Source organism: Lepidochelys kempii, chromosome 4 (assembly GCF_965140265.1).
Source record: "Lepidochelys kempii isolate rLepKem1 chromosome 4, rLepKem1.hap2, whole genome shotgun sequence".
NCBI lineage: Eukaryota > Metazoa > Chordata > Testudines > Cheloniidae > Lepidochelys > Lepidochelys kempii.
In genome coordinates this window covers 54,914,690-54,931,400 of record NC_133259.1, presented here as the reverse complement: position 1 = coordinate 54,931,400, position 16,711 = coordinate 54,914,690, and the positions used below count along the sequence as shown (strand labels likewise).

Here is a 16,711-nt window from a genome sequence, read left to right as displayed (position 1 = left end):
TTTGCTGGGACAAGGTTTTTTCTTAGTTAGTTCTGAACCACCACCCCCCTCTCCAACCCCAAAGAAATCAACCTTTTCTAAACACTATGTAACATTTAAATCTCTACATTGACCAAGTCACAATATTCCTCCACTCCATTTAGCCTAGTGCATGTAAACAGATATTCTTACAGAGCAATTAAACCTATCCTGCAAAATTGCTGATCATTTCATAAAACCAGCAATTTAAATTTATACAAAGACTTTTGGTAAAATGTCTAATAACAGTAACTATTAAAACTATGTATTATGGTAGTACCTAAAGGCCCCCACTGAGACTATATCCCCATTGTGCTAGACACTGTACATACACCTAATAAACTTTTGGGGCCAGGATTTGTTTCTTGTCATATCAATAGACATGACAACAAAGGCTGCGAGGGAAAGAGGTCAGATTAGGGGCAGATCTGGGTAATTGCACCCACATCTTTGAAGTTCCAGTCCAGGGTCCTGTACACTCAGTCACAGTACTTGCAATACTTCTGTGAAGCCTTTGGTGCTGCAGTTTTATAATAGAAGAATCATAAAAGATTAGGGTTGGAAGAGACCTCAGAAGGTCATCTAGTCCAACCCCCTGCTCAAAGCAGGACATCAACTAAATCATCCCAGCTAGGGCTTTGTCAAGCCAGGCCTTAAAAACCTCTAAGGATGGAGATTACACCACCTCCCTAGGTAACCCATTCCAGTGCATCATCACCCTCCTAGTGAAACAGTGTTTCCTAATATCCAACCTAAACCTCCCCCACTACAACTTGAGACCATTGCTCCTTGTTCTGTCATCTGCCACCACTGAGAACAGCCGAGCTCCATCCTCTTTAGAACCGCCCTTCAGATAGTTGAAGGCTGCTATCACATTCCCCCCTCACTCTTCTCTTCTGCAGACTAAATAAGCCCAGTTCCCTCAGCCTCTCCTCGTAAGTCACATGCCCCAACCCCCAGATCACTTTCATTGCCCTCTGCTGGACTCTCTCCAATTTGTCCACATCCTTTCTGTAGTGGGGGCCCCAAAACTGGACACAGTACTCCAGATGTGGCCTCACCAGTGCTGAAAAAAGGGGAATGATCACTTCCCTTGATCCGCTGGCAATGCTCCTACTCATGCAGCCCAATATGCTGTTAGCCTTCTTGGCAACAAGGGCACATTACTGACTCGGATCCAGCTTCTCATCCACTGTAATCCCCAGGTCCTTTTCTGCAGAACTGCTGCTTAGCCAGTCAGTCCCCAGCCTGTAGCAGTCCATGGGATTCTTCCTTCCTAAGTGCAGGACTCTGCACTTGTCCTTGTTGAACCTCATCAGATTTCTTTTGGCTCAATCCTCCAATTTGTCTAGCTCACTGGACCCTATCCCTCCCCTCCAGCATATCTACCTCTCCCCGCATTTTAGTGTCCTCCGTGAACTTGCTGAGGGTGCGATCTATCCCATCGTCCAGTTCATTAATAAAGATGTTGAACAAAACCGGCCCCAGGACCGACCGCTGCAGCACTCTGCTTGTTACCGGCTGCCAACTAGACACCAAGCTGTTGATCACTACCTGTTGAGCCTGACGATCTAGCCAGCTTTCTATCCACCTTATAGTCCATTCATCCAATACATACTTTTGCAAACCTGCAGGCAGGTTTGCGAGCCTGCCGCCAGGGAAGGAAGTGCTGGGATGTGCCCAGACACTGGAGCTGCACAGTGCTCTCTCCAAGCTGTGCCCCGTTGGGACATTGTACCCATGGAACGAAGCGCTGGGGTGTGCTGAGTTGCGATCCCGGGATGGTGCAGGGAGAGGTACTATGAAATTCTGTGAACCCCCTCGCACCTTCACTCCTCTTAGAAAGCCACAATATTCAGGTTGAAGCTCCCCTCTCCACTGCTGCCCTGACCACATCAAGGTTGCAGGGCTTCCTTCCCTGACTGCGACCTTGCAAACCTGCCTTCCACTTATTGGCAACTGCCAGATAATGGCAACATTTTGCTGGCAAATGAGGGGTTGCTAATAAGTGGAATCTACTATATAATTAAATTTGGAAGGATTCGATTTTTGTCAGTAAATGTCAGTACACCTCAATTTCACTGTACACACACAAACCAAGGAACAAATATTTTCATTGATGATCATTCAAATTGACAGGCAAAAATAAGAAAAATGCTGCTTGAGAACTTATTAGAATTCAGTTTAAGGCTATTTATTTTGTATATTTTGACGTGATGTTGATGATTTGTGTTTTAACAGTTATAAAACTTTACCTTTTTGAATCTTGAGTCTACTGTCATTAAATAATCATTTTAACCCTCCCCTCCATAATTTCCCACAACTGTGAAAATGTTAAATAGATAAATTTAAAATGTTTTAAAATAAACATTGACCTTTACCATTGAAATGATATAAACAAAGATCGAATTCTGCCAAGCTGAATTATAATATATCTGCTCCGTCACCAGCGCCGCATTATCAAAGGAGGAAGAGCAGCTAAAGGCAATGTAGGCCTCTGCTTGTGCTTTGAAGCAGGATTTCCCTAAAGCTGGCATGCATTGGAGGCTATTTCAGCCACCTTTGTCTTTAATACAGAAGTATATCCTGTAAAGTCTAGTGAAGAGTGGATAACTGCACTGATCTAGACGCAGCATTCCACACTGAGGCTTGTTACTGTGCACTGTACTTTAGTATCAGAGCAACCATATTGGAGAACTCTGTTTTGCATTGGGCCACCTTTTGGCAAATGATACAAAGCCCAAAGCCTCTTGCAATGACTGATAAATGATTTGCTATTATACCTCATCTAGACAGGTAAAACTTAGGAGGGAATTTCTTTATCAAGGATGCCTGGAAGGTGCTTTGGTCAACCTTCTCTAAACCAAAGCCATTTCACTGTGTCCAGTCAACAATCTATCCCTTCATGGGGTTTAGTTTAGGAACAACAAAAACTTAACAAGATAAAAGTTCAGCTCCAGGCTTCTCCCCAAACTTGGGTGCTCTGAGGCTTCCGATCCTAGGACTGCTTAGCGTACACCCTAGATCCTCTCCCTTCAGAGAGCCACTCCCACCTTGCTTACATTAAACTGGAATTGGGACAATGAGTAATTTGCCTAAAGGCAGCAGAACCATTTTATCCCTTTACTAGCAGGATCAATGCCCACTAAAGCAGGGAATGGAGATTTCAGCCTATTACAAAGGGACAATGAGAGACCGCTATTCTTGTATGATGCCGATATTACAATAGGAATTTAGTCTTTACTGCAAATTTGCATCCCTTGAAGCTCTGTGCTCATCTGTTCTCTTTTCAGTTAAACCCTGCATAATCTCATCTGGGTGGTTTCTCTCCCTTAACTCTTGAATCTTCAAGTGCTTATCCAATAACTCTTTCTCAGTGAAAAACTGAATTTATCTTCTCCCCTTCAAACTCCAGCTGCCTTCACCTCATCTGTTACTGAAAAATCCACTGTTCTCCTCAGTCTGAAGTTTTGTAACCATGATGTCAGGTTCTTCTCTGGCAGCTTTGAATCCAACATTTTCCTTTCCAAAACTTTTAGCATTTGGCTCATCAGCCTTGCTATTTGGTTTCTCTTCCCCCATGGAATAGCACCAGTGCCTGCCTTGGCTGCTGCTGCTTACTCCTCAAAACAACAGCAATAAAACTGACATAACTGGCTTTTTCACTCCTGCCTAAGGAGTCCAATTAGCAGCCATGGAGCTTAATCCCAGTTAATTTCACTCTGGGGCTGAAGCAGCCAGAAAAAAATAGGAGCAACAGTTTTGGTGCTGCCTGCCTGCAGACTTTGAAAGGTAGAACAACACTATCACCAGGTTGTCCTCATTTTTGCTAGGGATGGTTGTGTGGTGAGGATAAGGGAAAGAAACTTAATTTTTTTTCCAGTGGAAGTCAAGATTTTGGAGAGGCTCCCACTGTGGAGACAGGCCATGAAGGAGGTGTAACACTGACATTAGCTCTCCACACTAAGATTGCAGTCCCTCTGTGTGCAACTGCCATACACCTGGGGTTGCCAAGCCTCCAGGATTGCCCTGGAGTCGCCAGGAATTAAAGATTAATCTTTAATTAAAAATTGTGTCCTGTGATCAAACCTCCAGGAATTCAGCCAGCCAAAATTGGCAACCCTATACACCTATCATGATTAACATTGAGGGCCCCCAGGTCAGGGAGTCAGGGCCCCAAGGATGAGATGGGGTGCCTGAAACTGCATTGTCAGTGTAGTTACAAATTACTTTCAGAACAATTTGCTACTCGTTGCATCTACTGACATCTAAGTGTGTTTTGCTTCCCTGCCACAATTTGCTATGCCATATCTTTCCCCATTGACAGGTCCTAAGGCAGCAAGCTTTACTCCCTGTCAGCATTTGCTCCCCTGCTCTTTCCCACTCTGCTAGTCCTTGCAATGTCCGTTTTGATTTAAATTTGCTTTAACTCTGCCCCCTGGAGCTGGCAATAGCCACTGGGGATGGTTCCGTAAGTGTTGCTATAATAAGTAGACCTGAGGAGGGATTAAGATTGTACTGTTGGTTGTGTTGTGTTCCACAGACCTGAACACAAGTATTTAGCTGCATGCACTGCAACTGCCATTGTCTGTGTTCAGTGTAGCTGTACTGAATGGTGGAGGGATTAGTTGGACCAGGTTGGCAGAATTGTCAAGGCAGTGGTTCTCAACCAGGGGTACACAGAAGTCTTCCAGGGGATACAACAACTCATCTAGATATTTGCCTACTTTTACAACAGGATACATAAAACATACTAGAGAAGTCAGTACAAACTAAAATGTCATAAAATAACTTGTTTATATTGCTCTATATACTATACACAGAAATATACTTTTATATCTGATTTTGTAAGCAAGTAATTTTTATGTGAGATAAAACTTGGGGGTACACAAGACAAATCAGGCTCCTGAAAGGGGTACAGTAGTCTGGAAAGGTTGAGAGCCACTGCCTTAAGGGATCAATTATTCCTCCTTTCAGTGCTGAGTCTATAGGCTGTGTCGGCGGGGGTGCACAAGGACATTATCTTGCCATGAGAATTGTTAGCAGTCAGGTGGTAAACATGGTGGTCATCTCTGGGGCTGAGGGATAAGTGAAGACAATGTCTCAGAAGCAATCCTCTGAGCAAGGGTAAATGGGAGATAACATTTTGCAAGTCTAGGGTGATGAGTGTAGAGTAGGCTCGGTTTTGAGTGGAGACCAGATGTGGGCAGCTCCTCTTTGCTATAAATTGGACCTAAACCAAAGATCTGCTTGAGCAAAAAGTTATTTTGGGAACAGAGCACATGGGTACTATATAACAAAGTGCTCTGTAGCATCTGTAAGGGTAGAATGCCACCATGTATCTTACTGGTTTGTTGGTCAAAGCTCAAAGGGAGAAGATGAGCTAAGGTTGCATTGCAGGGGTTGTGTGTACATTACTGTCAAGGTTCCTCCCCCACTCTGAACTCTAGGGTACAGATGTGGGGACCTGCATGAAAACCCCCTAAGCTTACTTTTACCAGCTTAGGTTAAAACTTCCCCAAGGTACAAATTAATTTTATCCTTTGTCCTTGGAATATCCACTGCCACCACCAAACTCTAACTGGGTTTACTGGGAAACGTAGTTTGGACACGTCTTTCCCCCCAAAATCCTCCCAACCCTTGCACCCCACTTCCTGGGAAAGGTTTGGTAAAGATCCTCACCAATTTGCATAGGTGACCACAGACCCAAACCCTTGGATCTGAGAACAATGAAAAAGCATTCAGTTTTCTTACAAAAAAACATTTCTTTTAATAGAAATAGAAGTAAATAGGAGTAAAGGAATCACCCCTGTAAAATCAGGATGGTAGATACCTTACAAGGTAATTAGATTCAAAACATAGAGAATCCCTTTAGGCAAAACTTTAAGTTACAAAACAGACATACAGACAGAAATAGTCATTCTATTCAGCACAGTTCTTTTCTCAGCCATTTAAAGAAATCCTAATCTAACACATACCTAGCTAGATTACTTACTAAAAATTCTAAGACTCCATTCCTGTTCTATCCCCGGCAAAAGCAGCATATAGACAGACAGAGACCCTTTGTTTCTCTCCCTCCTCCCAGCTTTTGAAAGTGTCTTGTCTCCTCATTGGTCATTTTGGTCAGGTGCCAGCGAGGTTACCTTTAGCTTCTTAACCCTTTACAGGTGAGAGGATTTTTCCTCTGGCCAGGAGGGATTTTAAAGGGGTTTACCCTTCCCTTTATATTTATGACAATTACCCTTGAATTTCTTGGTTTTCAGAGACTTAAGTTTAACTACTCTCCACATTCCAGAAGGGCATAAGGCACCACTAGGCAAGCTTTAACTCTCCCTTAATTAAGTTTTTGGGCAGTAAACTACCTTGTGTCTCGGTGGTTTTTTTGTGTGTGATTTTTTTTTAATCAAATTGTTCAAACATGGAGAATAAGGTGATAAGTAAAAGCCAGCATTGGTTTGTCAAGAACAAATTGTGCTAACCCAACCTCACTTCCTTTGACAGGATAACCAGCGCAGTGGATGGGGGGAATTAGTTGGCAGGATATACCTGGACTTGAGAGGTTTTTGGCACATTCTTATAAGCAAATGAGGGAAACAGGGCCTAGATGCCATTACTATAAGGTGAGTGCAAAACTTGTTGAAAGACCATTCTCAAAGACAACGAGCACCTTAAGACTGACAAATTTATTTGGGCATAAGCATGGAGTTTTATCCCACGAAAGCTTATGCCCAAATAAATTTGTTAGTCTTAAGGTGCCACAAGTACTCCTTGTTTTTGCTGATACAGACTAACACTGCTACTACTCTGAAACCATTCTCAAAGAGTTTACTACTCAAGTCATACATGCAGGAGCACAATGATAACCAAGGTAGAATATGTTTTGTGGACAATGAGTCATAAAAATACTGCTTTTTTAAAAAAATAAAATAAACGGACTGAAACTCAATTTCTAGTAAAAAGAAAAGGAGTACTAGTGGCACCTTACAGACTAACCAAATTATTTGAGCATAAGCTTTCGTGAGCTACAGCTCACTTCATCGGATGCATTCAGTGGAAAAAAAAGTGAGGAGATTTATATACACCCAGAACATGAAAAAATGGGTGTTACCATACATATTGTAAGGACAGTGATCACTTAAGATGAACTATTAAAAGCAGGCGGGGGGAGGGAAATCTTTTGTAGTGATAATCAAGGTGGGCCATTGCCAGCAGATAACAGGAACGTCTGAGGAGCAGTGGGGGGTTGGGGGAAAATAAACATGGGGAAATAGTTTTACCTTGTGTAATGACACATCCACACCCAGTCTCTATTCAAGCCTAAATTAATTGTATCCAGTTTGCAAATTAATTCCAATTCAGCAGTCTCTCAGTGGAATCTGTTTTTGAAGTCTTTTTGTTGTAATATTGCAACCTTTGGGTCTGTAATCGAGTGACCAGAGAGATTGAAGTGTTCTCCAACTGGTTTATGAATGTTATAATTCTTGACATCTGATTTGTGTCCATTTATTCTTTTCACATCAGCCACACTATCAGAGGCTCGTTCACCTGCACATCTACCAATGTGATATATGCCATCATGTGCCAGCAATGCCCCTCTGCCATGTACATTGGTCAAACTGGACGGTCTCTACGTAAAAGAATAAATGGACACAAATCAGATGTTCCTGTTAACTGCTGGCAATGGCCCACCTTGATTATCACTACAAAAGGTTTTCACCCCCCCCCCCCTTGCTGGTAATAACTCATCTTAAGTGATCACTCCCCTTACAATATGTATGATAACACCCATTTTTTCATGCTCTGTGTGTATATAAATCTCCTCACTGTATTTTTCCACTGAATGCATCCGCTGAAGTGAGCTGTAGCTCACAAAAGCTCATGCTCAAATAAACTGGTTACTCACTAAGGTGCCACAAGTCCTCCTTTTTCTTTTTGCGAATACAGACTAACACCGCTGCTACTCTGAAACCTACCAATTTCTAGTGTACGACAGGAACTGGGCGTACTACTCCAGCCACCTGAGCAGCCCCTTAGACAACTGTGTGAACTGTTCTGAGGCTCCATGCAGTCATGTCACAGCTCTGTGCATTGACAAGGCGGTATTTGAAACCCCAGAAAAGTATGTACGTTCGGACTTGTTTAGTCTGCGTGCGCGCTAAGGGTTCATAGACTCCGGTCTCCTTTCGCAGCTGGGTACATCATCTCACAGAGGGAAGAGCTGCTCTGCCGAGGCACTGGGCCATGCTGCGGCTGCTGAGACGTTCCGTCCCGCCAGGAAACAAACCCCCCTCGGCCACCGACACCCAATTTCTGCAACCACTGCCGCGGGCTCACCCCAAGGGCGTCCCCTTCCAATCCCCCTGCTCCTCCCTACGCCGGGATCGCCGCCGCCGCCGCGGCTGCCTGGCAGCGCCTCTACCCGGTTCCAGCCTCCTGCCCCGCCCCGTCTGCCTCTCAGACCGGGCGCAATTCTATCCCCGCCCCGTTCACAGCAGCGAACAGACGGTGACGCCAACCAAGGGCAGAACCGAATGCCCCGACCTCAGCCGCGGTTACTGCGCATGCTCACATCACTTGTCGGTCCGGCCCCTCCCCGCAGGCACGGCCCCGGTTCCCATGGTAACGACTCTGCGCGTCCTAGGACTCGCCGAGCTGCGGTAGGTGTAGCTGCGCCGGCGGGTGAGCGGGGCCCGTGTGGGTATCGCTCCCTACCCGGCTCAGTCACCCCGCGGGGGTTCGGTGCTAGAGGCGGGGTTGGTCGGGTGAGGCCCCGCTTGCCGGGCCCCTGGGGTGGGGGGCGTTAATCCCTCTGTGGGTTTCCGGTTTGCCCCCTCCCGGGGTGGTGCCGTGCGAAGTGCGGGAGGACAGCGAGGATACCCCCAGCCCTTCGTGTGGGCGGGGGGATCTTGCTGCTCGGAGCAGATCTGCACAGCACCGGCGCTCGCAGGGCTCTCCACTGGGAGTAAGCTGGAGAGTGTGTCTGGCGCTGTACGTCCAAAGAGGCGCAGAAGCCGCGGTGCGATTCGTGCTGCCTGCTTGGGCGGTGCCATGGTGTCAGGGCCCTTGCACTGAGCTGGAGGCTCGCTCCTGTGTTGTGTGCCACAAGTGCTTTTCTTTTCAAAATATTATTTGCCCTGTTGCTATTGTAAATGCAACACAATGAGGTGGTTCGAGTCTCCTGGAGCTGAGTCCTGAGTGTGCTGGAAAAAGTGATTGAAAAGAATCCTGAGGGGAGCAGTAGGAGCACCGCTCACTCAACACTTATCAGTTTAAAATACTTTCCCTAGCTTCTTGCAAACTGGAGCATGTTTAAAAAATTAAATAAGCAAACAATTAAGAGTCTGCAGTTAAGTTACACAAAGAATAGTGTGTTCCCAGACAAATTTGCAGTTGGTTAATATAAGATTTCCTTTACCCTCCTCAAAGTTCATCAGATACTTAATTTGCAAAAATCTAAAAAATTGCAAATGGCAAGAGTCCTCAATCCTCCACTGTGTGACATGCTGTTCCATGTTGTACATTAAAATGATGCATCACACAGTGAATTCCTTTAACTGTGTTTTTATCCATTATTCTTAAGCTCTTTGTTTTTAGTTCCCATCTCTCAAAGCCACTTCAGCCTTATCCCTCCTCTTCTGTTTTCATCCTTTTCTTACCTACATATCTATCTTCATATTGCTGCTGGTCTTTCTCTTTTCCTGTTTTCTGATGGCATGGTTAGTGAAGCAGCACCAGTTCTCAGGAAGGCTGCCTCTTCACTAGGGAATGTTCAGAAAACATTGCTACTGGTGCTAACACTACTGGGAGACCTAATGTAGGAAAAGCTCTGGTGAGATCCAGCATTTTGAGCAGCTGAAAGTTGTAGCACAGGGGGAATTTCCCCTTAAAAGTCTGTAACATAGACATGACTGAAAATGCTTTACTTCACACACTGTTCATGGATGTTGTTTCTTGAAGTCTTGATTCAGCATAGAGGGATGGAAGCATCACACTTTGGTGGTGGTCTTTTGTCAAGGTGACATTTTGTTATTCTTGAATATTTTATAAATAAGTATCAATTTTATACAGTTAGTCATATAATAGATAAATGGTTATACAGATATCTCTGTGGCACCCATTCATGTAAGTGGATCATATGGGAGGATTTGGGCCCATGCAAAGTTCCGTTAACTTTTGACACACTCATCATGAACTTAGGAGTTTGGCTGCGTGAATCAGGTTGCAGAGTCAGGGCTTTTGTACAGTGCCATAAGCATTTATGGTGCTTTGCAGATGAAAAGTGACATGGCCTCTGCTCCGAGAGCTTAAAGTCAATACTCTATTTGAGGGCAACTAAATGTCTTGATCCCTATTACTGCAAAAGCTGATTGGTTTTAATGGTGTGTGGATTTGGAACATGCTTTAGAAGAGAGGTAGATGAAACAAAATGATATTAGCCATTATATAGAGTAAATTTAATAACTTCATTTGAATTCTATAGAGTCTATAAATTTGTTATCCTTATTTTTAGCCATCTTAGGAGTGAACAAGTGCCTTCTATACAGTAAGTGTTCAGTTATATTCTCTATCCTCTACCATTCTCCAGTCCAAAGCCCTGTAAGATTGACTTTATTGATTTCTAGAATGCCTATTGTGGCAGCAAAGTCCTTAATCATAGGAACACAGGAATTGCCATACTGGATCAGTAGAGCCCTGCAAATCTGCAGATATCAGCTTTATATCTGTGGATATCTGCAGATGCAGTGGATATCCGCAGACCATGTTTGCAGATCATGGATGGATAAGGATCCAGATTTTCTATCTAGAGCCCTTCAAATCTGCAGATATTCACTGACCATGTGTGTGGATCACTGATCGGATGCAGATACAAATTTTGTATTCTCACAAGGCTCTATGAATCAGACCCAGTCTGTCTAATCTGTTATTCTGTCTCTTACAATGGCCAACACCAGATGCTTCAGAGGAGGGAATAAGAATGCCATACTAGGCAATGTGGGATAACCTGTCCCCAACATACACAGCAATCATCACGCTATCTAATAGCGATTGGCTTAAACCCTGAAGCACAAGGTTTAATATCCCTTCCAAAATGTTGTCATTAGTTAAGATTATCATGCTGCCTGGTAGGGGACACAGCTAAGAGTGCCATTCTCAGGTCAGACTGACATAAAAGAGGGCATGTACCCCAAACTGGTGGTCTATTCTATCATGAAATTTCACTAAGCCAGTAACAAATGTTTGCTTCCAAAATACTATATTAGTTATAATTAGGGTGACCAGACAGCAAATGTGAAAAATTGGGATGGGGGTGACTGGTAATAGGAGCCTACATAAAGAGAGACCCTAAAATCGTGATATCTGGTCACCCTAGTTATAATGAAGCCAAAGACAGCCCCCTTTCAGGCCCTCTAGCCCCTCATGTACCAAACCAGACTTCTATGATAAATTATTAAAACCAAGAATCCCATATATTAGGTTTTTCCAGTTCAAAAGAACCAGAGGCACACCCAGATTAAATATATTTCAGTTCTTCCCCAAAACCCACTCCAGTAGCCAATCCTTTAGTAATTACAAAACTAAACGTTTATTAATGTATAAAAAAAGAAGAGTTAAGAGGTTAAAATGAATCCAGTTGTTTGTAGATCAGGATAATAGCAGTGATTTTTAAATCTGCCAGTTTGCAAAAGTCTCTCTGATTCTCCCCAGATATTGGGGTCCTCAGGTCATTGTTCAAAGTTCTTCTTTGTTAGACATCATAATCCAGAGATGTGGAGCAGGAAAGAGGCAAGAGAATGATATCACACTCTCCAATTTATACCCCGCAGCCCACGCGTATGGAGAATTACTATCTCAAACATGGAGTGAAGCATCACATGTTCTATATGCCCTGCTAAGTCAGTGGGCCTCCATTGCCCATATGCTCTCTGAGACATTCTCAAGAGAGGCCTATTAGAAGAGTTGATTCTCCTTAACCATGTCTGGCTCGTCTGGATATAAATCTATCTTGTGGGTGTTACCCAAGCACATATCAATGTGTAGGAAGTTATGAATCTTTGCTAATACACACAACATAAACAGGATAACCTTGTGCAACAGATTTCAAATTTTCCAATGATACTTTATAGAAGATCTATTGCAATTGTATAACAGTTGTAACAAACAATGATATAAATGGTGATCTTTTTATAGAACATCACAGTGATAACCGTGGGTATTTTCATATCCGTATAACTATCCAGTCCCTCTTTGAATCTTGTTAAATTATGGGTTCAGCAATTTCCTGAGTTAGTGAGCTTCATAGTTTAATCACATGTTGTGTGAAAAAGTATTTCCTTTATATTGGCTTTGAATTTCCCACCTTTTTAATTTCATTTCATGTCCCCTGAATCACTTGCTTAATTTTAATATGTACTTCATGCTTAAGTGATATGCTGAATCAGAGCCTTATGGTCTTCTCCAAAGCCCATTAAAATCAATAGAAGCCTTTCTATTGACTTTGGTGGGTTTTGGATCAGGCCCTTAGTGTCTAGTCCATCTCTCATTGAAACCAGTGGAAAGACTCCCATTGACTTCAGTGGGAGATAGATCTGGCCCCTATTTAAAGTCGAATTATGCTACTCTCTTTCACAGAATATCAGTTTATCCTGTGGATTGTCTGATTGCTATTAGTAAATGCAGTACAATTTGACCCATGCAGAATAAGTAAAATGTAGAGAGATTATCACTCATTTAAATGAACATCAAAATGAGTTTAAAGGGATATTAACATAAATTGCTTCACTGAAATGTATTACCAATACCTTCCTGTATTTGCGTACTTATAATTTATATGTAAAGTTTGTCCTTAAGTTTTGGAAATAAAATAAATCACCAAAACTTTCATACACTTATGAAGAAAAAAACTAAAATAAATGAAAAACAAATTAAACACTAAACTAAAACATATATTGCATCTTGCCATGAAGCTAACTTGGGCTGTAAAATACAATTGCAGATGTGCAGTAAGAGATGAGATTTATAGAAGGATTTGTTCTAAAGTCTTGTTCCATCTCTAGCCTTCCTGTCACTGGAACAAAAATATCAATGACCAATCAGTGACTGACCATCTCTCAGTATAGACCACTGCCAAACAGAACTCCCTTTCATAGAAAAACTTATTTAATCACAGACACAAATACAAATCTAGAATTTCTAAAAATTATAATTCTTGACTGAGATTAATTGTTTTTTTAATGACATGGTGGTTTGAGATGTTTAGATGAAAAGTGTCATTGTATACTGTAAATCTGGGTGTTTGTATAATGTCTAGCTTTCACTTGTGCTGTGAAATACAATTGTAAATGTTATCAATAATATTAAATCCCTATTAATCCCCACAGCCGCCTCAACGTAGTGCCCTACTGTATCTCTTTCCTTACCCTCCATTACCTTATTGATATGCTAGTCTAAGTGATGAGGAACAAATATGCATTTTAGAAATTTTAGCACAATATTTTTTGTGTGCTACTGCTCACTATAGCCGCAATAAAATGGATTTTGCTTTTTCAGAAAGGCTAATTTAAATAGGTTTTGCTACCTTTTGATTGATTGGTATCTATCAACTGCTCCTGACAAGTAACAGAAAATTTCCATTCAATAAATGTAACAAATAGCTAACTTTCTTTCCCCCTTTAAAATCCTGTTTCCCACTCCTATTAAAAGTTTATGTCTTGGGGCCTGCCAGCAGGTCTTGCAATACCTACATTTAAACCAAAATTAAAAGTAAGGGTGCTCCTGCTGCTAATGTCTCAGATCACAAACATGCAAAATGAAGGAACTGGCAGCTGAAGCTTTAATGGTGGGAAGTGTAGGCTGAGTACTTGAGAGGAAAGAACACAGTAGCTGTATGTGACAAAAAAGTTCTGTTAACATTTATGTACTTCAAAAAAGACAAACTAGACCGCTCTGTATAGCGATGGGGACTTTTTGGTTTTGTTCTCCATAAGTAAAAGCCTGTGTTCATACAGCATTACTTAGTTATAAAGTTAAGTGGTTTCTATTATTTATTTTGTAGGATAATACAATGCCTGCTGTTGCATCATTATTACACATTGCATGTTTTATCATTTCTTTATTTTACCTATCTATTTAATAAGATACTTTTGACATTTGACAGCCCAGTAGACCCTTAAAGAAACCTGATTCTGATCTCAGTTACACCCATCTAAATCAGCAGTACCACAATACAGTTACAAATGAGATCAGAATCAGTCCCAGGCATTATGTCCCAATCCAGTAACTCCAAAGACCCAATCCTGCAAAGACATATGCACATTAATCACAGGTGCAAGTCTTTAAAGCAGAGGGACCTAATTTCACATATTATGAAACAAAAGGGGAAAAACAGTAAATGGGGAAAGACTGAGGAAGGGTAAGGGTAAGTCATGGGTCACAGGAAAGACACTATTTTAAATTTTATGTGTATTTTTTTTTTTTAGTTCAGAATGAGTACTTTGCCTCCTGTGCAGATACAGTGTCCAAAGGAACATCGCAGCCTTGTAGAGCAGATGGTTTGCCCTTCAATAAAACTTGCAAGGTATGTGTGTCTCATTGACTTTTGGAAGACTAACACTTTTGCTGTAAATAGCTTCAATCAGATATCTTAAAGAGAAGACAAATTATGGTTTGAGTAGTAGGGATATTTTAAAGCAAAAGTTTAAGACAAGAAAATAATCTATTAGCAAAATTACATGCACATAATGAATAAAAGGCAATAGGAAGTGCAAACTCACTTGTCTTTTTAAGATAGAACAATAGAACCCAAATTATCTTCTTGTCATCTAAAATATATTATGTACTGAACATGTCCATACTTGAATTGGCATCATCTAATCCACAAAGTTGCCTGCAGTTTCAGTAAAATTAAGTTCAATGAAATTTCAAGATGCTGCTTAAAGACTGAAGAAAAGCTTTCAAACAATCAGTGAAGTAAGTGAAGGCAGGAGAGATTAGTACCACCATTTTTCTTTGTCATTATGATAGATTTCAAAAGAGCTCTATTCATGGTATACACTTTCTCCTAAATTTTCAAAAGAGTCCTTTCCTCTTAGTAGGTGTTTACAAATTGGCATGAAAAAATTACCCAACACTTGATAGTTCAAGGACCAAACCTACTCACCAGCCTGAAATACACCAGTGCCTCAACTCATACCCCATACCAAGTCATGTCTCCAGCTACCTGGTATGCCATTAGTTAGTTGCTCCCCACTGCTTGGGTTGGAAGACCCTAGTCTCCCACTGGTTGAGTACTGAGATCCCAATTAATGCTGCTTGCCACTCCAAATAAATCGGTTTAATGTTGGGTCACAGTAAATTAATGCTAAGCAGCCCTGCTTAACCTCCCCCAAATCAATTTATTTTAGTCCTAAACAAAGAGTTCTCTGCATTGAGAGATGCATCAAGGCTGAGGGTTTTTCTACCTCCTGGACCAGACTGCAGCATTTAGAGACTGAGAACAGGATGTAGTGGGTTGAGGAGCAGAGATGCTCCAGCTGGCCTGAAGACCAACAGTGGCAGGACTCCTGCCTGATTTAGCAGAGAGCTCTTGTATGGGCAGTCCTTGCAGAGATTTAGCAGAGAATTCTGTATGGGATAGGTGTGGGGGGGAAGGAGGGATGGAAGCAGCCTCTTGCCATCCTGGCAACGGGCTCCTTGCTATTGCCACACCCTAGTAGAGTACTCTGGGATGGTGGCAGTGGAGCTCCGCATACACAGAATCCTCTGGGGTAGTAGGTGCCCTTGTTGGCAGAGTAATGTTGATGTGGGCACCATATAAACACATAGATCCCTTTGCTGGAATGGTTTGTCCCCCTTAGAATTCCTTCTGAGGGAGGCAAACTCCCAGTTCCCTCTGTGCCAGAAGGTAGGAGTAGGGGCCCCTTCAGGGTATTTTAGTCCTAACAGTAGTAGCCCCTCTCCAGTCTAATGCTAGCAGCAGCTTTGGAGCGGTCTCTGTGCAAGCTTCAAAAGATGTCACCACAGTCTGAGTGACACAGGAGTACACCTGCTATGCCACTAGCATTGGGACTCCATAGCAGATCAGTTGGATGCCTCCATTGCCTTCTGTTCCTGAAGCCTCTCCCCCAATTACTTCTCTTTCCTCCCTGCATCCCCATTGAACCTTTGCTCTCTGGTTCTAGCCATGTTCCCTTGCACGTCAGGCAGCCAGCTTCTTTCCCTATTCAAAACCTCCAACAAACTTATGCTATCCGGATCTGAAACAGGCAGAGGGGTGGGTGAAATGTTTAAAAGTTTAAGTACTTCAGTAGTTCACTTTAGTACGGCCTTCCAAGCCTCTGGCCACACACTGAGGCAACCTTTCAGTGCAATCCAGCCCTGTTCACGTCTTGCTGGATCTGGAGCAGAGAAATGGGGCTGGATCATTTACTCTGTGTAGCCCAGGTTTCCCTGAATCTCTCACTCCCCTCAGGCTTCCCTGAGCAAGCCCTGTCTTGCCATTTTCCCTTGAACATTCTTCCTTTCACTATGCCCATGCTCCCTTGGCATATACCTGCTCCCTCTGTGTCTCCTGCAAGGGTCCTTCAAAATCATACTAACATGGCCGGTAACTCTGACTTTGATTAATATAGCTTACCAATAGATAATCTTTGAGTAAAGTCTGTTACTATTAACTATCAAAACAATCCATGGTTGG

The 16,711-nt window shown here is 42.5% G+C and overlaps 1 protein-coding gene across 4 annotated transcripts in view; it reads left to right on the top strand.

The window, feature by feature from the left end:
• TTC29 (tetratricopeptide repeat domain 29) overlaps nt 1–16,711 on the top strand; it is a 359,180-nt gene that overhangs the window by 145,418 nt on the left and 197,051 nt on the right. For 2 of the 4 annotated variants that reach the window (XM_073341296.1, XM_073341300.1), the window contains exon 2: nt 14,496–14,593. In XM_073341296.1, coding sequence (XP_073197397.1) covers nt 14,502–14,593 — 92 coding nt within the window. In that variant the 5' untranslated portion in view covers nt 14,496–14,501. Of the gene's footprint in view, nt 1–8,640; nt 8,676–10,528; nt 10,562–14,495; nt 14,594–16,711 lie in introns of those variants that run through there. The other 2 variants (XM_073341297.1, XM_073341298.1) reach the window with 2 other exon arrangements.